Here is a 26,507-nt window from a genome sequence, read left to right as displayed (position 1 = left end):
CAATGCTCTACTGTTGTCAGCTTAATGGGAACTTTTTTCTCCAGATTAGAAAAGATTAATTAATCTTCAGAAAAGATTAATTAATCCTTGTTGGTTATTCACTTGGCCAAGATTGCCATAAACATCTCAGCAACAATACTCAAAAGACCAATTCCAACATATTTTTGGTTAACTTTAATGATGAATGTAGGAAATTATTACATTTTGTTGCAGTAATGTTATTAAAAACCTCTGGGTTCAAATTCATGCAGGCAGTATGCTTTCTAAAGCTGTGATTAAGGGGTCGTATAGGTGAGGTGATCATCAATTTTAACCATTTGCATCTTTACAGAGAGTCGACCAATAAAATAGTGTTTTGATTTTGGAGGATCCCCGGTGTGAGATCATTTATGAGGGACTGTGTTTAGTCCTAGATAAGCAGGTCATGGGACATCTTGGTGGGAGGACACTGGAGAATGCCTTATGCTTGGGATACCGATGATGTAATTAATGGGAGGAGCCAGGTCTGTCTGTAGTTTCGCAGTTTGCCATAGGATTCGAGTCTGACAAGGCAGGAGGATTTTCAGGTTGTTCCTGAAAGGCTCTCTCTCCAAAGGGCTGCACAGAGAACACTGATGGTTAATCTTATTTACAAGTGGCATTTGAACTGTATTGTGTTGCTTAGAATTATTTTATATCCAAGTCCTTTTCTAATTCTTTCACGGGATGTGGGCATCGCTGGGCAAGGCCCAGCATTTGTTGCCCGTGCCTAATTGCCCTTGAACTGAGTGTCTCGCTCGGCCATTTCAGAGGGGCAGTTAAGAGTCCCATTGCTGTGGGTCTGGAGTCACATGTAAGCCAGACCGGGTAAGGACGGCAGATTTCCTTCGCTAAAGGACATTAGTGAACTGGTTTGATTTTTGTGACAATCGACAAGTTACTGAGAATAGCTTTCAATTCCAGATTTTATCAATCAATATCATTTATTAATTCAAGAGCACAACAGATGGCCATTTGGCCTATTGCACCTATACTAGCTCTTTCAAAGAGCTTCCATTCCCTCCAACTCCTCCCGTTCATTCCTCACACCCCTAATTTCTTTCCTCCCTCAAGTATGTTTCTAATTCTCTTTGGAAAGTTATTATTGGATCATTCAGGCAGCACATTCCAGTTCACAACAACACGCTGCGTCAAAAAAACATTCTCATCCCATCTCACCTCAGGTTCATTTTGCAATTACTGTAACCTCTGGCTGCGTGCGGTTTGAACGTTGGACTATTTAATTGCCCGCTTTTTTCAGTCTAACCCTTCGCAGCCAAGTTAGCAGTGGAATGGGACCAGCATTCACAATTCCTGCCGCATCCGCCACCGCCAAATGGACACGGGTTCTAAAAACCACGAGTTATAAATCACGGGTGGATTAGTTTGGAGAGACTTCACTATGAACTCAACTGCACAGAGGTGTGCCTGGTTTCCAAAACAAATCAAGGCAAAAATGTTTAAAATTTAATCTGCCAACTGTTTTCAGACCTTGCAATACCAAAATATCATTACATGGATATTTTTAGCTGAGCTGTTCAATTGGAGCCTCTTAGGTAACCACCAAAGTCCCGTGGCAAAGAAGGAGCTCACCTGGTGTACTGGCTAATAGTTACACCTCAACTGCAGTACTAAGAAACACGCCGCCCACACACTGTACCCAACTTACCTTTTCCGGGATCCTCGAGTCCCCCCGCCTCAGCCCACATCTAAAGTGCATAGTACCCCAAGCCCAACCCCTGGCATGGGCAACCTGGCACCTGGACACCTTGGCACTGCTCCTGCCAGCCAGGCAGTGCCACCAAGGCAACCTGACAGTGCCAGGGTGGCACTGCCTGGGTGTATAGTTGGCAGTTCCAAGGGTGCCAGGCTGGCAGTGAGCATGCCAAGGTACCACCATGCCGAAAGGCTGACCGCCCGAGGGGTCTCCAATGGCGGCGCCCCATCTCCTCCTGAAATGTGTTTAGTGTCCCGGCATCCACTGCACTCTGGGATAGAGAATTCCACAGATTAATGATCCTGAGTGAAGTAATTTCTCCTCTTTTCTGTTTTAAATCTGCCGCCCTTTAGCCTAAAACTATGGCCTCTCATTCTGGAATGTCCAATAAGGGGACACATCTGCTCTACGTCGACCCTGCCAATCCCCTTTAGCATCTTATATCCCTCAATTAGATCCCCCCTAATTCTTCTAAACTCCAGCGAGTTTGGGCCTAAACTGCTCAATCTCTCTTCATTAGACAAGTCCTTCATCCCTGGAATCAATCGAGTGAACCTTCTCTGAACTGACCCTAATGCATTTACATCCTTCCTCAAGTAAAGGGACCAGAACTGTACACGGTGCTCCAGATGTGGTCTCACCAATGCCCTATCCAGTCGCAGCAACACCTCTCTACTTTTATCCTCTATTCCATTAGCCATGAATACCAGAATTCCATTTGCCTTCCTAATTACCTGCTGCACCTGCAGACCAACATTCTGTGATTCATGCACGAGGACATCCTGATCCCTCTGCACCAAAGCATTTTGAAATGTCTCTCCATTTAGATAACAAGTCTCCTTTTACTTCCCCTGACCAAAATGAATAACCTCACACTTGTTCACATTAAAATCCATCTGCCAAATTTTGGCCCTCTCCTAACCTATACATTTGTAAATTTCTTATTTCCTCATTGCAAACTACTTTCCCACCTATTTTAGTGTCATCTGCAAATTTGGCTATCGTACCTTCTACCCCAGCATCCAAGTTATCAATATAGATTGTAAATAGTCGGGATCTGAGGACAGAACCCTGCGACACACAGCCGGTTACGGATTGCCAACCAGAAAAATGTATCCTCACTCTTTGCTTTCAATTGATCCAGCATCAATTGGCATTTGTGCAAAGTGTTCCAAAATTCTACCATGTTTTGGGTGAAGAAATGTTTCCTAATTTCACTCCCAAAAGCTTTCATTTTTAGATTATGTCCCATGGGTGCGACCAAACCAGCAAAATGAGTTCTCCGAATCCACCGTCTCTGTTCCCCAATACTGTCCTGAAACTTCAATCAAACGGCCCCTTACTTAACCGTCTCAATTTTGGAAATTGCAACCCGAGTCTGAATAATCCCTCCTTAGGTAGTTTAACCCTTGGAGCCGAACTAGCATTCCGGCACATTGTAGCCACCTGAGTTGGCCAAGTCCAGATTTAAAATGGCAAATGGCAAAGGCTGAAGGGAAATTCAGCCAACACAGGCAGAAACCAGCAGGTGCAGGTTTGCTGTGTATTTAACTCTGCAAAAGCCCAGACAGCATCGATACCAGCGACCATCAGCATAATAATGTAGCAGCCATCTGAAATGAAATGAAATGAAAATCGCTTATTGTCACGAGTAGGCTTCAATGAAGTTACTGTGAAAAGCCCCTAGCCGCCACATTCCGGCGCCTGTTCGGGGAGGCTGGTACGGGAATCGAACCGTGCTGCTGGCCTGCCTTGGTCTGCTTTAAAAGCCAGCGATTTAGCCCAGTGTGTTAAACCAGCCCCTACGGGAACAATCTACGGGATTGTTCCATCTACGGGAACAATCGCAACATTTAGGACAAACAAAGCAGGAGCCAACACACTCACTTGAGGTGAATGAGCACCTCAAGACCGCCCATTGATCAGGGAACCGCTCCAGTATTGTAGAAATCGAACCGAGCGATTGGAACAAAGTCCAATCACCTAGAACCAGGGACAGGGTCCGCCCCGAAGGGCGGGAAGCCCCTGGGGACTATGAAAGTTAAGCCCCAAGTTCAAATCGTTCTCCTTGACCGGGTCACTCAGCAACGCGAAGCAACCCGAGAGTGAACGGTCCAAGCTGTCGCATCCCTGAAGTAAGTCTCAAGTCGACGCTCGCCACGAGATAGGCGCTCCGAGCTACCAGTCCATACTGGCTTTGAATCCCGCAGTTTCAGATTCCGAACGAAAGGCCATTTGTTCCCCTGACCTGGTGGGCCAGTCCGAAGCTAAGTATAGGCCTGTTAGTTGTAGAAGTAGCTTAGACGTAGAATTTGTGCATGAGTAGCGATTACTGTGTATAATAAATGTGCTTTGATTTGAATCTTACTAATCGGTGTGTCGAGTTATTGATCATTACAGACTTGAACCTCGTGGCGGTATCATAAAGATACCTGGCGACTCGAGAGCAAAGGGCCGCTCCAAAATGACGCTGGTAATCTAGTGATGGGAGACAAGGAAATAGCTGAGGAACTAAATAAGTACTTTGCGTCAGTCTTCACAGTAGAAGACATGAGTAATATCCCAACAATTCAGAAGAGTCAGGGGGCAGAGTTGAATATGGTAGCCATCACAAAGGAGAAAGTGCTAGAGAAACTAAGAGGTCTAAAAATTGATAAATCTCCAGGCCCAGATGGGCTACATCCTAGAGTTCTAAAGGAGATAGCTGAAGAAATAGTGGAGGCGTTAGTTATGATCTTTCAAAAGTCACTGGAGTCAGGGAAAGTCCCAGAGGATTGGAAAATCGCTGTTGTAACCCCCTGTTCAAGAAGGGAACAAGGAAAAAGATGGAAAATTATAGGCCAATTAGCCTAACCTCGGTTGTTGGCAAGATTCTAGAATCCATTGTTAAGGATGAGATTTCTAAATTCTTGGAAGTGCAGGGTCGGATTAGGACAAGTCAGCATGGATTTAGTAAGGGGAGGTCGTGCCTGACAAACCTGTTAGAGTTCTTTGAAGAGATAACAAATAGGTTAGACCAAGGAGAGCCAATGGATGTTATCTATCGCGACTTCCAAAAGGCCTTTGATAAGGTGCCTCACGGGAGACTGCTGAGTAAAATAAGGCCCCATGGTATTCGAGGCAAGGTACTAACATGGATTGACGATTGGCTGTCAGGCAGAAGGCAGAGAGTTGGGATAAAAGGTTCTTTTTCGGAGTGGCAACCGGTGACGAGTGGTGTCCCGCAGGGTTCAGTGTTGGGCCCACAGCTGTTCTCTTTATATATTAACGATCTAGATGACGGGACTGGGGGCATTCTGGCTAGGTTTGCCGATGATACAAAGATAGGTGGAGGGGCAGGTAGTATGGAGGAGGTGGGGAGGCTGCAGAAAGATTTAGACAGTTTAGGAGAGTGGTCCAAGAAATGGCTGATGAAATTCAACGTGGGCAAGTGCGAGGTCTTGCACTTTGGAAAAAAGAATAGAGGCATGGACTATTTTCTAAACGGTGACAAAATTCATCATGCTGAAGTGCAAAGGGACTTGGGAATCCAATCCAGGATTCTCTAAAGGTAAACTTGCAGGTTGAGTCTGTAATTAAGAAAGCAAATGCAATGTTGTCATTCATCTCAAGAGGCTTGGAATATAAAAGCAGGGATGTACTTCTGAAGCTTTATAAAGCATTAGTTAGGCCCCATTTAGAATACTGTGAGCAATTTTGGGCCCCACACCTCAGGAAGGACATACTGGCACTGGAGCGGGTCCAGCGGAGATTCACACGGATGATCCCAGGAATGGTAGGCCTAACATACGATGAACGTCTGAGGATCCTGGGATTATATTCATTGGAGTTTAGGAGGTTGAGGGGAGATCTAATAGAAACTTACAAGATAATGAATGGCTTAGATAGGGTGGACGTAGGGAAGTTGTTTCCATTAGCAGGGGAGACTAGGACCCGGGGGCACAGCCTTAGAATAAAAGGGAGTCACTTTAGAACAGAGATGAGGAGAAATTTCTTCAGCCAGAGAGTGGTGGGTCTGTGGAATTCATTGCCACAGAGGGCGGTGAAGGCCGGGACGTTGAGTGTCTTTAAGACAGAAGTTGATAAATTTGTGATTTCTCGAGGAACTAAGGGCTATGGAGAGAGAGCGGGTAAATGGAGTTGAAATCAGCCATGATTGAATGGTGGAGTGGACTCGATGGGCCGAATGGCCTTACTTCCGCTCCTATGTCTTATGGTCTTATGGTTATAAAACAGAGCCAATTGAACCAACCAAAAGTTAGCAACAACATCCGACACTGAACTCCCTCCCAGGCCTTAATATAGCATTCCTCAGGTTTGGTGCCCAGATATGGTCTCAGTTCTCCGTGCTGTCTCACCACGGCTCTGTACAACGGAAGCATTATTTCTAACCTCATTAGATTCCTCTAGCTAGAAAGGAAAACATTCCAGTCTCTGAATTTATAAATTACCATACATCTGTGCCTCTGGTGATCAACAATTTACTTTTATTTACTGGACAGATACCAGTCAGGATTTTAAACACCTAAATCCCCGCTTTCTTTTTTTTCTCCAAGAACAATCTCAGTCTCTCCACATGAACTGTAATCACGCAAACACCGTCTGGTCTCTCTATTCCAGAACCCCAATTAAATTGAACATTTAGCTTGAACTGTCTCCCTTCACTCTTCCCACGAAAATATAATCACCTCTCATTTTTCTGTGCTGAATTTCATCTGCCCATTCCTGTTTCTCTTTGTCTTCTTGAAGTTCACTGTTTACTCTACTCCCCAAGTTTCATGACACTTACAAATGTTAAAAGTATGTCCTGTGTTGCTCAAGTCCAAGTCATTAAGGTGCATCAAAAACAGCAGTGGTTGATAGAAATCTAGTGATTCATTTTGGTAGGACAAATTTGAATACGGATTACAGGGTCAACGGCAGGGTTCTGAGGAATGTGGAGGAACAGAGAGATCTCTGATGATTGCCACTCAAGTGGATAGAGCCGTGAAGAAGGCCCATAGTGTGTCAGCGTTTATTAACAGGGGGCTTGAGTTTAAGAGCCGTGGGGTTATGCTGCAACTGTACAGGACCCTGGTGAGACCACATTTGGAGTATTGTGTGCAGTTCTGGTCACCTCATTATAGGAAGAATGTGGAAGCAATGGAAAGGGTGCAAAGGAGATTTACCAGGATGCTGCCTGGATTGGAGGGTAGGTCTTATGAGGAAAGGTTGAGGGAGCTAGGGCTTTTCTCATTGGAGCGAAGGAGGATGAGAGGCGACTTAATAGAGGTTTATAAGATGATGAGGGGGATAGAGAGAGTGGACGTTCAGAGACTATTTCCTCGGGTGGATGTAGCTGTTACAAGGGGGCATAACTATAAGATTCAGGGTTGGAGATATAGGAGGGATGTCCGAGGTAGGTTCTTTACTCAGAGAGCGGTTAGGGTGTGGAATGGACTGCCTGCTGTGATAGTGGGTGGAGTCGGACACTTTCGGAACTTTCAAGCGGTTATTGGATAGGCACATGGAGCACACCAGAATGACAGGGAGTGGGATAGCTTGATCTTGGTTTCGGACAAAGCTGGGCACAACAGCGAGGGCCGAAGGGCCTGTTCTGTGCTGTATTGTTCTATGTTCTAATATATAATAAGTTTAAAAGGAAGAAATGCTTCAAAATAAAAATGGCTTTTTAAAAGTGATTTAGACTCAAAATGGCTTCACTAAGGTCACACAGTTCAAACAGGCAAGCAATGAAAATTGCTGAGAGTGATCAGATTAAAACTCCAGACACACATTGGTTACATAATTATTACTATATGCATCTGGACAAAGTTCCTAGTTCAGTGGGCAAGAGAACTGATAGAGATTGGGAATATAATGATACAGTCACTCCATGCTGAAAATTTGATAAGACAGTCAATTCTGTCGAATAAAATGAACTATGATTATTATGACCCAATCACAGACACAAAGGGGACAGAACATAATCAATAGCAAATACCTTAAAAATAGGTGCCGATTATGAGCAAATTATTCCGGAATCATCTTTATTTCCCGTCTTTAACTATTTCCTGCGCTTTGCTCTGAAGAAGCTATTCTGTTTATCTTCAACTTCTCTGAATCGTGTACTTTAACTTGAAGAAAACATCAAGAGCTGTAATTTGTATAGAATTTAACTCAGTCATCAGTATTTGCTTGGACAAAACAAACTTTTAAAAACTCTGTATTTGCAAACAAACTGACTTGAAAAGAGACATCTGCAAAACTGACTGAATAAAGATTGGATTTACTTCACCCATGAAGCTCCGTTTTAAATTTCTGTCGAGTGATATATCGTGCGGTGACACATAGGATATATTGACCAAAGTCCAGATCTATCAGTGGTCCTGCTCAAGAACCTCGGTGAACTGAAATGAAAATCGCCTATTGTCATAAGTAGGCTTCAAATGAAGTTACTGTGAAAAGCCCCTAGTCGCCACATTCCGGCGCCTGTTCGGGGAGGCTGGTATGGGAATTGAACCCGCGCTGCTGGCCTTGTTCTGCTTTACAAGCCAGCTGTTTAGCCCATTGTGCTAAACCAGCCCACTGTACCACTCCACTGGTCAAACTGCCACTCATCATAACTCTGTTTAATTTTTATTTTAAATCTTTATTATTGTCACAATTAGGCTTACATGAACAGTGAAATGAAGTTACTGTGAAAATCCACTAGTCGCCACACTCCGGCACCTGTTTGGGTACACAGAGGAAGAATTCAGCATGTCCAATTCACCCAACAGCATGTTTCTCGGGACTTGTGGGAGGAAACCGGAGCACCCGGAGGAAACCCACGCAGACACGGGGAGAACGTGCAGACTCCGCACTGACAGGGACCCAAGCCGGGAATCGAACCTGGGACCCTGGCGCTGTGATGCTAACCACTGTGCTACCGTGCTGCCCTTGTTTTTTATTCCTTGGCCAATTTTGTATCAATGCTGCTACTGGCCCTTGTATTCCATGTGCTTGAAATCTGATAACAAGCCAATTATGTGACACTTTATCAAAACATATTTTGGAAGTCCATATACACAACATTAAATATCCACCCTCTTTCCAACTCACCAAAAAATTCAAACAAATTAAACAACAATCATTTCATCTAAACTGATCTGTGCTGACTCCTCCTTATTAGCCCATCACTGTCCAAATGGCTGTTCATTTTCACCTGGTGACATTTTTATAAAATCCTTTTATTTAAAATTCATTTTACGGGATGTGTGTCACTGGTTACGCCAGCATTTATTACCCATCCTGGGTTGCCCTTCAGAAGGTGGTGGTGAGCTGCCTTCTTGAACAGCTGCAGTCCTTGAGGTGTAGGTACACCCACTGTGCTGTTAGGGAGGGAGTTCCCTCAACTGAACAAGCAGGTAACTTTCTACACCCAAAATCATCTTCATTCATTGCAGTAAAAACCAGTTCGAAATCTAATATCCCACTCACAATTATCAACTTTCCTTTGGCTGGTCGAGTTTCAAAATGGCATCTGATGCATGAGAAACTTTGAAACCACACAAGTCTAAACTACTTTAGGAATAGTCTTGATGTCTGTCTTCAGGGGATTGGATGTATTTGTGCTGACTTTCTGATTGGTGCAGATCTGCATGGCAGAGGCTGAATGAACCAACCCAGAAATAGCACCAAAACTGGCACTCTCCACGGCAACAGACCACAGAATGGATGTTATGAGACATGGAAACGTTCGCATTGCTCCGGAATATATACACACTGGTGCTCAATATTTGGAGCTGTGCTCTGCATCCGGTCAACCTCACAGAGAGCTTAATGTTTGCAGGCTTGACATTGACACAACAGGGCAAACCATAGAACCGTAGAAAAGATACGGCACAGAAGGGGGCCATTCGGCCCATCCCGATCCACAGATACCCTTTCTAATCCCATCTTGCTCCACACAGCCCACAGCACTGAAGGTGCAGATCCAGGTACTTGGTAAAAGAGTTTAGCGTCTCTGCCTCCACCACCAATTCGGGCAGCCAATTCCAGACTCCCGCTATCCTCTGCGTAAAAACATTTCTCCTCTACACCTTCTGCCACTTACCTTGAATCTATGACCCCTGGTTTTTGAACTCTCTCCAAACAACAACAACAAAGAACAAAGAAATGTACAGCACAGGAACAGGCCCTTCGGCCCTCCAAGCCCGTGCCGACCATACTGCCCGACTAAACTACAATCTTCTACACTTCCTGGGTCCGTATCCTTCTATTCCCATCCTATTCATATATTTGTCAAGATGCCCCTTAAATGTCCCTATCGTCCCTGCTTCCACTACCTCCTCCGGTAGTGAGTTCCAGGCACCCACTACCCTCTGCGTAAAAAACTTGCCTCGTACATCTACTCTAAACCTTGCCCCTCTCACCTTAAACCTATGCCCCCTAGTAATTGACCCCTCTACCCTGGGGAAAAGCCTCTGACTATCCACTCTGTCTATGCCCCTCATAATTTTGTATACCTCTATCAGGTCGCCCCTCAACCTCCTTCGTTCCAGTGAGAACAAACCGAGTTTATTCAATCGCTCCTCATAGCTTATGCCCTCCATACCAGGCAACATTCTGGTAAATCTCTTCTGCACCCTCTCTAAAGCCTCCACATCCTTCTGGTAGTGTGGCGACCAGAATTGAACACTATACTCCAAGTGTGGCCTAACTAAGGTTCTATACAGCTGCAACATGACTTGCCAATTCTTATACTCAATGCCCCGGCCAATGAAGGCAAGCATGCCGTATGCCTTCTTGACTACCTTCTCCACCTGTGTTGCCCCTTTCAATGACCTGTGGACCTGTACTCCTAGATCTCTTTGACTTTCAATACTCTTGAGGGTTCTACCATTCACTGTATATTCCCTACCTGCATTAGCCCTTCCAAAATGCATTACCTCACATTTGTCCGGATTAAACTCCATCTGCCATCTCTCCGCCCAAGTCTCCAGACAATCTAAATCCTGCTGCATCCTCAGACAGTCCTCATCGCTATCCGCAATTCCACCAACCTTTGTGTCGTCTGCAAACTTACTAATCAGACCAGTTACATTTTCCTCCAAATCATTTATATATACTACAAACAGCAAAGGTCCCAGCACTGATCCCTGTGGAACACCACTGGTCACAGCCCTCCAATTAGAAAAGCATCCCTCCATTGCTACCCTCTGCCTTCTATGGCCTAGCCAGTTCTGTATCCACCTTGCCAGTTCACCCCTGATCCCGTGTGACTTCACCTTTTGTACTCGTCTACCATGAGGGACCTTGTCCATGGGAAACAGATTCCTCCTGTCTATCTCTACCCGTCACAATTCTGTACACCTCAATCGTGTCACCCCCTCCGCCTTCTCTGTTCCAAGGAAAATAACCCCGACCTCTTCAATCTCTCCTCTTAGCTACAATCCTCTGCACTCCCTCCAGGGCAATAACATCCTTCCTGCAATGCGGTGACCAGAACTGCGCGCAATACTCCAGTTGTGGCCTCACCAGTGTCAAGAATATCTTATCCTCTCAGGGAAAGGAAGGCAGAATCTTTCCAGCAGTAAAAACAGTTGCATCTCCAACACGGAGAATTCGGATTACCTAGTTGTGTTATTCAAGGTGCTTTAGGTTTCTGTGCAGGATGAAACCGCCACCGTTCCAGCTGTGAGGGCTTTCGAATTGACTTCCAACATCGTTTTGGAGGAGGAAGTATCACACTACTCTGGCTACACATTAGATAGGCGAATATTAGCATATCCAGGTGTCCTATTAATCATGTTACCTTTAACCAACAGTCCTCTCAGTGAATATGAATAACCACATGATAGGTAAAGGATAAGAAACAAAAGAAATCATCACTGTTCAGATAGAATTAATTGGGTTCCATCAGAAACCCTTGGACTGTACCAGCGCTCACGAACACCTGATAGGAGGGGTGGAAGATGCACAACCCACCAAGCTTTCCTTAACAGCACCGTCCAAACCCATGACCTCTACCACCTACAGGGACAAGAGCAGCAGACGCATGGGAACACCACTGCCTGGAAATACCCCTCCAAGCCCTACGCCATCCTGACTATATCGTCATTCCTTCACTGTCGCCGGGTCAGAATCCTGGAACTCCCTCCCTAATAGCACTGTGGGTGTACCTACACCACAGGGACTGCAGCGGTTCAAGAAGGCAGCTCACCACCTCCTTCTCAAGGGGCAATTAGGGATGATGGACAATAAATGCTGGGCCCGGCCACATCTCAATAACAAATGTTCAAAAAGTTTTAAAAGATTGGAGGGAACGGGAGACGGGTCTCAATTGAAAAGCTGTTGAACTTTTATTTGGAAGAAAATAAATGCTCTTCTTTACGGCAACGCAGGGGAATAAATTTTGATTTAAATAAATGAAATTTCAGAGAAAGCAAATGGATGTCAGAGTGTGGATAGTGGGTGGTTGGAGGGGAATCGAGGCTGGCAGCAGCATTGGGCTCCTTATCCTTTATGTCATTTTGGTGGAGGTGGGGGAGGGTTGCTTTACGGAGGGACTGTGCGGCCCGGGGGGCGGGGCTCAAAGATAGCTGATTCATCAGAACAACTGTCACGTTACACCAGCCGACTTGGACCAACTTTCTTACTCGGTATTTTGAATCGATCCGCATCAAAGTTACAACAACTTGCATTTATATAGTTATCTTTCAGCTCGCAAAAGCCACTTCACAAGGGCGTTTTAGAGCAAAGTTTTAACATCGGGCCTTGTAAGAATTTATTACAACAGATGGCCTAAGGCCTAAGACTAAGAGGTTGGTTTTAAGCAGCATCTTAAGAGAGGGAGTGCGCACGCACGCACGCACACACACGCGCACACACACACCAAGATGGCGAGGTTTAGGAAGTGGATTCCAGGGTTTATGGGCCGTGCAGCAGAAGACTGGCTCCCAGTGGTGAAGCGACTGAAGTTGGGGGTCTCCCAAGAGCACAGAATTGGAGGAGCGTAGAGATTTTGGGACGGTTGTAGGAATCTTGGCAGGGAAGCAGGGATCTTACATCACATTACCCAAGCTGTTTCTTCAAGAAAATAAATACTAATAATCGCTTGTCACAAGTAGGCCTCAATGAAGTTACTGTGAAAATCCCCTAGTCGCCACATTCCGGCACCTGTTCGGTGAGGCCGGTACGGGAATTGAACCTGCGCTGCTGGCATTGTTCTGTATTACAAGCCAGCTGTTTAGCGCGCTGTGCTAAACCCAGGCACTGGAGCGTGGCTCTCATTAAAAGTTAACGGGTTTGGGGCTTCTCCGCAAGACCAGCAATGCTGCTCTCCAATTCAACCTTCCCCTTTCCACAAAGGAACATATTCATAGAAAACTGCACTAACAGATCCAATCGAAAGATGATGAATGCTTCCCCACTTGTCAGCAACATGTGATATTCATCACTGAAAAAGAACAAACGTTAGGGCGGGAACTAAAATTCACGACCCTGTGCCCCCTCCCTCCGTCCCAATCGAAACCAATAAAACTATTTTCCATCCAAGGTGCTCACACTGCCACATCAGCCATTATGTATCAATCTCATTCATTTACAGGGTGTGGGAGTCACTGGCTACTTTCCAATCGAACTCAGCTACCTTCCTCAACACATCGGAGTGGCCACCCAAGCCATTTCGCCAGGGAGATAAGCTGGCACATTGGGCAGCGGCACCGTCCCACAGGGAGAACGACAAGGAAAGCTGTGAGGTTTGCGTGTGGGATCCCAGGGTGGGGTTTCAAAGGCACTCAGTGCCCAAGGGAGGGACTTGGCACCAGTAGGTTGGGGGGTTTTCAGAGCCAGTGCCTGCCTGGTGGAGATGCCACCCCGTGCACCTTGATCCCAGGGAAAGCACACCACTGGCCTGTTAAATGCAGGCAAGACCCCTATCACCTCTATTACACACCACACCAGACTCAATAGAGCAGGCCTCCGGGTTACTATTCCTATAGAATAACCATGGTGCAGCTGTACTGTAATAAATCTACAGAGCACATTTATAGTATTCGATTAAGGAAGAAGCATACAAATTGGCCAAGAAAAACACCAGGGGCGGGATTCTCCGCAATCGGCGCGATGTCCGCCGACCGGCGCCACAAACGGCGCGAATCAGTCCGTCCTCGCGCCGCCCTAAAGGTGCGGAATTCTCCGCATCTTGAGGGGCCGAGCCCTCACCTTGAGGGGCTAGGCCCGAGTCGGACTGATTTCCGCCCCGCCAGCTGGCGCGGAAATGACTTCGCCGGGCGACACATGCACGGGAGCGTCAGCGGCCGCTCACGGCAGCCCCGCGCATGCGCAGTGGAGGGAGCCTCTTCCGCCTCCGCCATAGTGAAGACCATGGCGAAGGCGGAAGGAAAAGAGTGTTCCTACGGCACAGGCCCGCCCGCGGATCGGTGGGCTCCGATCGCGGGCCAGGCCACCGTGGGGGCACCCCCCGGGGCCAGATCACCCCCCCCAAGGACCCCGGAGCCCACCTGCGCCGTCTGCTCCCGCCGGTAAGAAAGGTGGTTCAATCCACACCGGCTGGCGTGGGTTGACAGCGGCGGGACTTTGGCCCATCGCGGACCGGAGAATCGCCGGGGGGTGGCCCGCCGATCGGCACGATTTCTGCCGACCGGCGCGCCACGATTCCCGCCCCCGCCAAATCTCTGGTGGCGGAGAATTCGGGACACGGCGGGGACGGGATTCACGCCAGCCCCCGGCGATTCTCCGACCCGGTGGGGTCGGAGAATCGCGCCCCAGATGTGAATATTGGGAGCAGTTTAGACTTCAGCAAAGAAGGACCAAGGGATTGATTAAGAAGGAGAAAATAGTGTACAAGAGCAAGCTTGGGGAACATAACTGACTGTAAAAGTTTCTGTAGGTACGTGAAGAGAAAACGATCGATGAAGACAAATGTAGGTCCCTGACAGTCAGAAATGGGAATTTATAATAGGGGATAAAGAAATGGCTGAGCAACTAAACACACACTTTGGTTCTGTCTTCACAAAAGAGGACAAAAATCAGATACCAGAAATGTTGGAGACTGAAAGGTTTAGTGAGAGGGACGAACTGAGGGAGATCAACATTAGTAGAGAAATGGTGCTGGGAAAACTGATGGGATTGAAGGCGGATAAATCCCCAGGGCCTGAGAATCTGCATCCCAGAGTGCTTAAGGAGGTGGCTCTGGAAACAATGGATGCATAGGTGGTCATCTTCCGGGATTCTATACTCTGGAACTGTCCCTGCAGATTGGAGGGTGGCTAATGTAACTCCACTATTTAAAAAGGGAGAAAACAGGGAACTATAGATCAGTATGCCGGATGTCGGTAGTGGGGAAAACCTTCGACCAAATTATCAAATATTTTATAGCAGAGCACTTAGAAAGCAGTGGCAGGATCGGACAGAGTCAGCAGGGATTTATGAAGGGGGAATAATGCTTGACAAATCTACTGGAATCCTTTGAGGATGTAACTCGTAGAGCCAGTGGATGTGGTATATTTGGACTTTCAGAAGGGTTTTGACAAAGTCCCGCATAAGAGATCAGTGTGTAAAATTAAAGCACATGGGTTTAGGGGTAGTGTATTGAGATGGATAGAAAACTGGTTAGCAGACAGGAAATAAAGAGTATCAATTAACGAGTCTTTTTCAAATTGGCAGGCAGTGACCAGTGGGGTATCAGAGGGATCGGTGCTGGGACCCCAGCTATTCACAATGTATATTAATGATTTGGATGAGGGAACAAAATGTAACATCACAAAGTTTGTAGAAGATACAAAGTTGGGTGAGAGGGTGAGCTGTGAGGAGGATGCAGAGATCCTTCAGGGTGATTTGGACAAGTTGAGTGAGTGGGCAGAATGGCAGATGCTGTATAATTTGGAGAAATGCGAGGTTATCCACTTTGGTAGCAAAAACGGGAAGGCAGACTGTTATCTGAATGGCCATAAATTAGGACAAGGAAATGTGCAATGAGACCTGGGTGCCCTCGTACACCAGTCACTTGCTGCAATTGTACAGGGCCTTGGTGAGGCCACACCTGGAGTATTGTGGGCAGCTTTAGTCTCCTTATCTGAGGAAGGATGTTCTTGCTCTGGAGGAAGAGAGGCAGAGGTTTACCAGACGGATTCCTGGGATGGCGGGACTGACGTATGAGGAGAGATTGAGTCGGTTAGGATTTTATTCACTGGAGTTTAGAAGAATGAGGGGGACTCTCATAGAAACCTATAAAATTCTGACAGGACTGGACAGGGTAGATCAGGAAGGATGTTCCCGATGGCAGGAGAGTCCAGGACATGGGGTCACGGACTGAGGATACCATTTAGGACTGAGATGAGGAAGATTTTCTTCACCCAGAGAGCGGTGAGCCTGTGGAATTCGCTACCGCAGGAAGTAGTGAAGGCCAAAACATTGTAGGGTTTCAAGAAGCAGTTAGATATGGCACTTGGGGCAAGGGGATCAAAGAATACGGGTGGAAAGCGGGATTAGGTTATCGAGTTCGATGATCAGCCAATAGTTACGCGACCCCCAAGCTTTTTTGAAGAATAAAGGGATTAAGGGTCATGGTGTTCGGAGCTGAGTCCACAAAAGATCAGCCATGATCTCATTGAATGGTGGAGCAGGCTCGAAGGGCCGAATGGCCTCCTCCTGCTCCTATTTTCATTACCTGAAACAGAACTAATGTATTGAGTGTTTGCAGAACTTTCGTTGCACATCTGATATTTTAACTTGTGCATCTGTTCTCCATTTTGTCTCTTTCACCTCCCCCAGCCATATAATTTATGGAGCATTACAAGGTGCCAAAACATCATTGCAAAATAACTTTTGGACATGTAAGGCTATTATGAAACGAGATATGTTATGTACACTACCTTAAACTAGGCTTAAAATGTCTGCTGATGACTTGCCGAACATTAGTGGTTACCATGACTATGCAGTGAGGGGAATGAGGGGGGTAGAAAGGCCCCACACCAGTTCGTGAATACAGCACACCATTTCAACAATGACACCTTCTACACAACATGAATTGACCCAACGGTTGAGTGAGTTGCCGCACCCAGTTGAATGAGTTTTGCAAATACACAATGAAGGTTTCCTTCACCTTCGCAAAGGTTTTTGTGGCTTGCATGTCACGTGCCTGTACCTGTTCCATCATTGGCGGCTCATTCGCTCGTGTGCTCAAGGAAGCCAGATATGTGCGCCGTATCATGGCCAAACAGATGTCGCCATATTCTGAATCCGTATTCACTGAATTTACAAAGTTAGCAACTTGCACCGTTAAATTCAGCTTCAGTGACACCAAATATTCCCAAATAGACGGTGTTGCTATGGGATCTACCCTAGCGCCACTCGTGCAAACATTTTTCTCACTTTCCACAGGAAATGTTTCTTCAATGAAATGACCCCTAATCGCCGATCCCGTGCAGATTTCCAATGCGGATATGACACCGATCGTCGGGCCGTCCTCTGAGGGAGGATCTCCTTCCTTCCGCGGCCCCGCAAGATCCGTCACCCATCTTCTTGCGGGGCGGATTTGGACAGGACGGCAACCACGCATGGGCGGGTGACGTTCGTTATGCGGCGCCGGCCGCGTCATATATGCAGCGCCGCTTTTACACGGGCGACAAGGGCTGGCGCGGCCGATCGCAGGCCACCCCACATTGCAGGCGAAGCCCGGTGCAGGATCCCCCTCGCCCCCCCACAGGCCGCCCCCCCAGCGTTCACGCACCGCCCACGACTGCAGCGACCAGGTGTGGACGGCGCCGGGGGAAACCCGCTGTTTTGGCCTAGCCGCTCGGCCCATCCGGGCCTCAGAATCGCGGGAGTGCCGGAGAATCGCCATTTTGGGTGTCTCCGGCGATTCTCCGGCCTGCGAAACTCGACCGGGCCATTCCCGCGGCTTGGGAGAGTCGGACCGGCGTCCCCGGAAATTTTGGCGGCCCAGGCGATTCTCCCAACCGGCGTGGGAGTGGAGAATCGCGCCCAGGGAGAGAGCAGTTGAACACGTGGCTACAGGGATGGTGCAGGAGGGAGGGTTTCAGAGACCTGGATAATTGGAGCTCATTCTGGGGTCGGTGGGACCTCTACAAACGGGATGGTCTACACCTGGACCAGAGGGGTACTAATATCCTGGGGGGGAAATTTGCTAATGCTCTTCGGGAGGGTTTAAACTAGTTCAGCAGGGGTCTGGGAACCTGAATTGTAGCTCCAGTATACAGGAGGTTGAGAGTAGTGAGGTCAGGAGTAAGGTTTCAAAGTTGCAGGAGTGTACCGGCAGGCAGGAAGGTGGTTTAAAGTGTGTCTTCTTCAATGCCAGGAACATCCGCAATAACGTGGGTGAACGTGCGGCATGGGTTGGTACCTGGGACTTCGATGTTGTGGCCATTTCGGAGACATGGATAGAGCAGGGACAGGAATGGTTGTTGCAGGTGCCGGGGTTTAGATATTTCAGTAAGCTCAGAGAAGGTGGTATAAGAGGGGGAGGGGTGGCATTGTTAGTCAAGGACAGTATTACGGTGGCAGAAAGGACGTTCGATGAGGACTCTTCTATTGAGGTGGTATGGGCTGAGGTCAGAAACAGGAAAGGAGAGGTCACACTGCTGGAAGTTTTCTATAGGCCTCCGAAAAGTTCTAGAGATGTAGAGGAAAGGATTGCAAAGATGATTCTGGATAGGAGCGAAAGTAACAGGGTAGTTGTTATGGGGGATTTTAACTTTCCAAATATTGACTGGAAACGCTATAGTTCGAGCACGTCAGACAGATCCTTTTTTGTCCAATGTGTGCAGGAGGGTTTCCTGACACAGTATGTAGATAGGCCAACGAGAGGCGAGGCCGTATTGGATTTGGTACTGGGTAATGAACCTGGACAGGTGTTAGATTTGGAGGTAGGTGAGCACTTTGGTGATAGTGACCACAATTCGATTACGTTTACTTTAGCGATGGAAAAGGATAGGTATATACCGCAGGGCAAGAGTTATAGCTGGGGGGAAAGGAAATTATGATGCGATAAGGCAAGACTTAGGATGCATAAGATGTGGAGGGAAACTGCAGGGGATGGGCACAATTGAAATGTGGAGCTGGTTCAAGGAACAGATACTGCGTGTCCTTGATAAGTATGTCCCTGTCGGGCAGGGTGGAAGTGGTCGAGCGAGGGAACCATGGTTTACTAAGCAACTGAATCACTTGTTAAGAGGAAGAAGGAGGCTTATGTAAAGATGAGATGTGAAGGTTCAGTTAAGGCGCTCGAGAGTTACAAGTTAGCTAGGAAGGACCTAAAGAGAGAGCGAAGAAGAGCCAGGAGGGGACATGAGAAGTCTTTGGCAGATAGGATCAAGGATAACCTTAGAAAGCTTTCTATAGATATGTCAGGAATAAAAGAATGACTAGGGTAAGAGTGGGGCCAGTCAAGGACAGTAGTGGGACGTTGTGCGTGGAGTCCGAGGAGATAGGAAAGGTGCTAAATGAATATTTTTCGTCAGTATTCACACAGGAAAAAGACAATGTTTTCTAGGAGAATACTGAGATACAGGCTACTAGACTAGAAGGGCTTGAGGTTCTTAAGGAGGAGGTGTTAGCAATTCTGGAAAGTGTGAAAATAGATAAGTCCCCTGGGCCGGATGGGATTTATCCTAGGATTCTATGGGAAGCTAGGGAGGAGATTGCTGAGCCTTTGGCTTTATGTCATCATTGTCTACAGGAATAGTGCCAGAAGACAGGAGGATAGCAAATGTTGTCCCCTTGTTGAAGAAGGGGAGTAGAGACAACCCCGGTAACTATAGACCAGTGAGCCTTACTTCTGTTGTGGGCAAAGTCTTGGAAAGGTTGATAAGAGATAGGATGTACAATCATCTGGAAAGGAATAATTTAATTAGAGATAGTCAACACGGTTTTGTGAAGGGTAGATCGTGCCTCACAAACCTTATTGAGTTCTTTGAGAAGGTGACCAAACAGGTGGACGAGGGTAAAGCAGTTGATGTGGTGTATATGGATTTCAGTAAAGCGTTTGATAAGGTTACCCATAGTAGGCTACTGCAGAAAATACGGAAGCATGGGATTCAGGAAGATTTAGCAGTTTGGATCAGAAATTGGCTAGCTGGAAGAAGACAAAGGGTGGTGGTTGATGGGAAATGTTCTGCCTGGAGTCCAGTTACTAGTGGTGTACCACAAGGATCTGTTTTGGGGCCACTGCTGTTTATCATTTTTCTAAATGACCTGGAAGAGGGCGTAGAAGGATGGGTGAGTAAATTTGCCGATGACACTAAAGTCGGTGGAGTTGTGGACAGTGCGGAAGGATTGAGGGATTGAGTTTCGGAGCCATGAGGTCATGTTGCAGCTGTACAAAACTCTGGTGCGGCCGCATTTGGAGTATTGCGTGCAGTTCTGGTTGCCACATTATAGGAAGATGTGAAAGCATTGGAAAGGGTGCAGAGGAGATTTACCAGAATGTTGCCTGGTATGGAGGGAAGATCTTATGAGGGAAGGCTGAGGGACTTGAGGTTATTTTCTTTAGAAAGAAGAAGGTTAAGAGGTGACTTAATTGAGGCATACAAGATGATCAGAGGATTAGATAGGGTGGACAGTGAGAGCCTTTTTCCTCGGATGGTGATGTCTAGCACAAGGGGACATAGCTTTAAATTGAGGGGTGATAGATATAGGACAGATGTCAGAGGTAGGTTCTTTACTCAGAGAGTAGTAAGGGCGTGGAATGCCCTGCCTGTAACAGTAGTGGACTCGCCAACATTAAGGGCATTCAAATGGTCATTGGATAGACATATGGATGATAAAGGAATAGTGTAGATGGGCTTTAGAGTGGTTTCACAGGTCGGCGCAACATCGAGGGCCGAAGGGCCTGTACTGCGCTGTAATGTTCTATGTTCTAATACATTCTTCCTCTCGAGGTGAATTTCTATCCCCTGCTGCCTTCTGTAAAATGGTCAGAACACAATGGATACAAAATCTTTGTTGCCAAGGAACCAACTGGCTACTGAATGAACCAGATTTCCATTATTCACCACCCACGCTTCACTGTGAGAACTTACTTCTTGCTCATAAATGTTGAATTCTCTCTTCTTTTTGTAAACCCATCAGGCAAAAGCTGCAGGTCAATGTTAAATTTACGTGCTCTGTTCTTCAAATAATTTAGCTGCAAGGAGAAAAGACACCGTTACCAAAGACGGGGAGGAGCGCTTTCGCCAAACAATCGCCGCAAAGTCAAAGGCTGCACAAGAGGAAGGTTGATATTTAAAATGCTCACCCTGGTTTGTGGAGGGCTGGAACCCCTCCTTGCCTCCCGAGCACCGTGATCTCCTCGAGCCCTATAATCCTCTAAAATCTCTTTGTGCTCTTTCGATTCTCACCACATCCACATTTTAATTGCTGCATCATTTGTGACTGTGCAATCAGCTGTCTAGGTCCTCAACAGTCCTCCCAAGTCCAAAGATGTGCAGGCTAGGGGGCTTGGCCATGATAAATTGCCCTTAGTGTCCAAAAAAGCAAAGGCGAGTTGGGGTGACTGGGTTACGGGGATAGGATGGAGGCGTGAGCTTAAGTGGGATGTTCTTTCCAGGAGCCGGTGCAGACTCGATGGGCTGAATGGCCTCCTTCCGCACTGTAAATTCTATGATTCTATGAAATCTTCTCTCTGCCCCTTAAAGAGATGGCTGAGAATCGCCCTCTATGATCAAGCTTCTGGGTCATTGAAGCGGTTCGCTGTCCAATTTGGGTCCTGTGAACTCCTTGGGCATTTCTCTACACCGTAGGTGCTATATCAATGCAGACTTGTCCGTGGGGTGTGAGCAGCGTTGACAAGGCCAGTATTTCTGAGGTTGGTGGGGGTAGGTGAGCTGTCTTCTTGAATGTTAAGAGTCAATTGCATTGCAGAGCAAATAGGCTAGACCCAGTAAGGACAGCAGATTTCCCTCCCCGAAGGGCATTCGTGAACCCGGTGGGTATTTACAACAATCCGATCAAATTATCAAATTATCAATTATCAAATTTATTTAATTAACTGAATTGAAATTCCCCAGTTGCCTCTAGATCATTATTCCAGGTTTCCGGATTACTCTTTTATTCCCCATCCCTAGTTGCCCTTCGGAAGGTGGTGGTGAGCTGCATTCTCGAGCTGCTGCAGTCTCGGAGATGTAGGGACACCCACTGTGCTGTTAGGGAGGGAGTTCCAGGATGTTGACCCAGCGACAGTGAAGGAACGGCGATATATTGCCAAGTCACGATGGTGAGTGACTTGGAGGTGAACCTTCAGGTGGTGGGGTTCCCAGGTATCTGCTGCTCTTGTCCTTCTAGATGGTAGTGGTCGTGGGTTTGGAAGGTGCTGCCTAAGGAACCTTGGCGGGTTCCTGCAATGCATCTTGTAGATGGTACACACGGCTGCTACTATTCGTCGTCGGTGGAGGGAGTGAATGTTTGTGGGAGGAGGAACAATCAATCGGCTGCCTTGTCCTGGATGGTGTTGAGTTTCTTGAGTGTTGTTGGAGCTGCACTCACCCAGGCAAGTGGGGAGTATTCCATTACACTCCTGACTCGTGCCTTGTAGATGGTGGACAGGCTTTGGGGGCTCAGGAGGTGAGTTACTGGTCATAGCATTCCTAGCCTTTGACCTGCCCTGGTAGCCACAGTATTAATATGGCTAGTCCAGTTCAGTTTCTGATCAACTGTTACCCCCAGGATGTGGGGGATTCAGCGATGGTAATGCCATTGAATATCAAGGAGAGGTTGTTAGATCTCTTGTAGGAGATGGTCATTGCCTGACACTTGCGTGGCGTGAGTGTAACTTGCCACTTGTCAGCCCAAGCCTGGATGTTGTCCAGGCTTTGCTGCATTTGGAAATGGACTGTCTCATTTTCCGAGGAGTTGCGAATGATGTTGAACATTGTGCAGTCATCCACAAACATCCCCACTACTGACCTTATGATGGAAGGGAGATCATTGATGAAGCAGCTGAAGATGGTTGGGCCTAGGACACTCCCCTGCAGTGATGTCCTGGAGCTGAGATGATTGACCTCCAACCACCACAACCGTCTTCCTTTGTGCCGGGTATGACTCCAACCAGCGGAGAGTTTTCCCCCTGATTCCCATTGACCCCAGTTTAGCTCGGGCTCCTTGATGCCGCACTCGGTCAAATGCTGCCTTGATGTCGAGGGCAGTCACTCTCACCTCACCTCTGGCATTCAGCTCTTCTGTCCACATTTGAACCAAGGCTGTAATGAGGTCAGGAGCTGAGTGACCCTGGCGGAACCCAAACTGAGCGTCCGGGAGCAGGTTGTTGCTGAGTAAGTGCCGCTTGGTAGCTCTGTTGATGACTCCTTCCATCACTTTGCTGATGGAGAGTAGACTGATAGGGCGGTAATTGGCTGGGTTGGATTTGTCCTGTTTGTTGTGTACAGCAAACACCTGGGCAATTTTCCACATTGCCGGGTAGATGCCAGTGTTGTAGCTGTACTGGAACAGCTTGGCTAGGGGCGCGGCAAGTTCTGGAGCACAAGTCTCCAGTCCTATTGCTGGGATATTGTCAGAGCCCACAGCCTTTGCAGTATCCAGTGCCTTCAGCTGTTTCTTGATATCACGTGGAGTGAATCGTATTGGCTGAAGACTGACGTCTGTGATGCTGGAGACCTCCGGAGGAGACCGAGACGGATCATCCACTCGGCACTTCTGGCTGAAGATTGTTGCGAATGCCTCAGCCTTGTCTTTTGCACAGATGTGCTGGGCTCCTCCATCATTGAGGATGGGGATATTTGTGGAGCCTCCTCCTCCAGTGAGTTGTTTAATTGTCCCCCGCCATTCATGACTGGATGTGGCAGGACTGCAGAGCTTAGATCTGATGTGTTGGTTGTGGAATCGCTTCGCTCTGTCTATTACTTGCTGCTTATGCTGTTTGGCTCACAAGTAGTCCTGTGTTGTAGCTTCACCAGGTTGTCGCCTCATTTTTAGGTCTGCCTGATGTTGCTCCTGGCACGCTCTCCTGCACTCTTCACTGAACCAGGGTTGGTCCCCTGGCTGGGTGGTAATGGTAGAGTGGGGGATATGCTGGGCCATGAGGTTGTAGATTGTGGTTGGATACAATTCTGCTGCTGCTGATGGCCCACAGCGCCGCGTGGATACCCAGTCGCGAGTTGCCAGATCTGTTTGAAGTCTATCCCATTTAGCACGGTGTTAGTGCCACACAACACATGGAGGGTATCCTCAATGTGAAGACGTGATTTTGTCTCCACAAGGACTGTGTGGTGGTCACTCCTACCGATACTGTCATGGACAGATACATCTGCAGCAGGCAGATTGGTGAGGATGAAGTCAATTATGTTTTTCCCTCACCACCTGCTGCAGTCCCAGTCTAGCGGCTCTGTCCTTTAGGACCCGGCCAGCTCAGTCTGTGGTGGTACTACCGAGCCACTCTTGGTGATTCCCCACCCAGAGCATATCCTGCGCCCTTGCCACCCTCAGTGCTTCCCCCAAGCGGTGTTCAACATGGAGGAGTAACTGATTCATCAGCTGATGGTGGTCGGTACGTGGTAATCAGCAGGAGGTTTCCTTGCCCATGTTTAGCTATGAGACTTCATGGGTTTCAGAGTCAATGTTGAGGACTCCAGGGGTAACTCCCTCCTGACTGTAAACCACTATGCCGCCACCTCTGCTGGGCCTGTCCTGTCGGTGAGACAGGACATACCCAGGAATAGTGACAGTGGTGTCTGGGACATTGTCTGTAAAGTATGATTCTGTGACTGTGACTATGTCAGGCTGTTGTTTGACTAGTCTGTGGGACAGCTCTCCCAACTCTGGCACAAGCCCCCAGACGTTAGTCGTGAGGACTTTGCAGGGTCGGCGGGGCTGGGTTTGCTGTTGCAGTTTCCGCTGCCTGGGTCGATGCCGGTTGGTCCGTCTGATTTCATTCCGCTGTCGGCCACTGTATCCTTGCTGGGGGGCGAACAAAAAAATGGGCAACTTGTCCTGCACAGCCTCCTGAGCTTCTAGTTATTGCTAACTACTTGGATTAACACTGAATTTACAGTGCAGGAGGCCATTCGGCCCATCGAGACTGCACCGGCTCTTGGAAAGAGCACCCTACCCAAGGTCAACACCTCCACCCGATCCCCATAACCCAGTAACCCCCCCCAACACTAAAGGCAATTTTGGACACTAAGGGCAATTTATCACGGCCAATCCACCTAACCTGCACATCTTTGGACTGTGGGAGGAAACCGGAGCACCCGGAGGAAACCCACGCACACACGGGGAGGATGTGCAGACTCCGCACAGACAGTGACCCAAGCCGGAATCGAACCTGGGATCCTGGAGCTGTGAAGCAATTGTGCTATCCACAATGCTACCGTGCTGCCCATTAAGTGGAACATATCCTGCGACCAACCACCCACACACTGATGTCGCACCAGGAGGTCATGTCTGTCCAAGAACAGCATCAGGGGAACTTAACTCACAAGAGGTAACAACAGCAACTTGTATTTAGATAGCATATTGAAACTCACATAATCATGACAAAAAGTGACCTTGAGCCAAAGGAGATATTAGGCCGAGTGACTAAAGTTTGGTTTAAGGATAAAGAGAGAGTTAAAGACGTAGAGAGGAACTCCAGAGCTTTCTCCCTCCCCCACCCCCTTCACAAACCCTCACTCAGAGACAGCTTACCCATTTACTGCTACTTTTCCTATGAACAGTCCAGTCTCGATTGGCAATGTCCGCCAGCCTCCCAGTGTCCTCCAGAAACCTGTAATCTAAATCACAAGGGTCACTTCAGTGTCCAGCAGGAGCGGTTTCACAATCCAGCTGAATTGTTTGATTGAGAAACACTCACCGCTCAGGAGGTTCATTTCATCAAAGTGATCGAGGGACGTAAATGCGGATTTGTCCCGCACTCCATTGCACCCATTCTCAGCCTTGTGCTTCTTCACACAAAATAAGCTGCAGATAAAGTCAAAGAAGTTATTAGAAGGGTAAAGACCACACCTTTCCTCAGCACTGCATTTCCCAATGGACAGCGCGCCGCCTCCCGCTGCCGAGAAGCACATGGCTGGAAGGCCGAGGATTCGGCCCCACATCTCTGGGGAGGCATGGCTCCGATGTGCCAATGGGAAAATGGGCAGAGACAGGATGAGCGAATGGGCAAAACTGTGGAAATTCGGGCTGGACTTTACAGGACGCTGCGCTCCCCACCCCCTACCCCAGCTGAAATATTGATGCAGGAAGGGGCCCACGATCCTGACGACTACCCCGCTGCAATTTAACACCGGCGGCAGTGTTAAATGATTTAAGGCGCGACATCTACCTCATGGCCCAGCTTAGAGAGCTGCTGGCCAATTGGATGGCTGACAGCTGTGTAATCCCAGCAGTGTCAGCTGGGGGCGGTGGCCACTGCTGGAACCACAGGAAGGCCAACCACACCGAAGAGCACAGAGACGCCCAGGGTCTGGGGTCTCAGCAAGCAGAGCGAGGAAGGTGGGGGTCTGGGGTCTCAGCAAGCAGAGCGAAGAAGGTGGGGGTCTGGATTGCAGAAGTTGAGGGGACGACCCCAACCTTGGTTATTAGGATTAGCAGCTAGATCACTCAGGATTGCTTAGTAAGTATTGCCCAATCACAGAATCACATTTAATGGTAGATATTATGTTTCGTGTTTTGTATTTCCTCTTTCTCTGAGAATCCAGAACAAGGGGCACAATTTAAAAACTATATCTAGGTCATTACGAGGCGAGATCGAGAAAAAATTCTTCACATATAGAGCTGCCCCCCCCCCTCCTACGGCCGTGGCAGGGGTAAC

The 26,507-nt window shown here is 47.8% G+C and overlaps 1 protein-coding gene across 1 annotated transcript in view; it reads right to left on the bottom strand.

Moving 5' to 3' along the window:
- The window catches only part of znhit6 (zinc finger HIT-type containing 6), a 96,571-nt gene that overhangs the window by 43,421 nt on the left and 26,643 nt on the right, over nt 1-26,507 (bottom strand). Inside the window, exons 4-6 of the mRNA XM_072512841.1 lie at nt 25,548-25,654; nt 25,382-25,467; nt 20,764-20,867 (exon numbers count right to left, since the gene is read on the bottom strand). Coding sequence (XP_072368942.1) covers nt 20,764-20,867; nt 25,382-25,467; nt 25,548-25,654 — 297 coding nt within the window. The remainder of the gene's footprint in view (nt 1-20,763; nt 20,868-25,381; nt 25,468-25,547; nt 25,655-26,507) is intronic.

Source organism: Scyliorhinus torazame, chromosome 7 (assembly GCF_047496885.1).
Source record: "Scyliorhinus torazame isolate Kashiwa2021f chromosome 7, sScyTor2.1, whole genome shotgun sequence".
Classification (NCBI taxonomy): Eukaryota; Metazoa; Chordata; class Chondrichthyes; order Carcharhiniformes; family Scyliorhinidae; genus Scyliorhinus; species Scyliorhinus torazame.
Note: the sequence above shows the minus strand (reverse complement) of the source record. Positions and strands in the feature narration are given on the sequence as shown.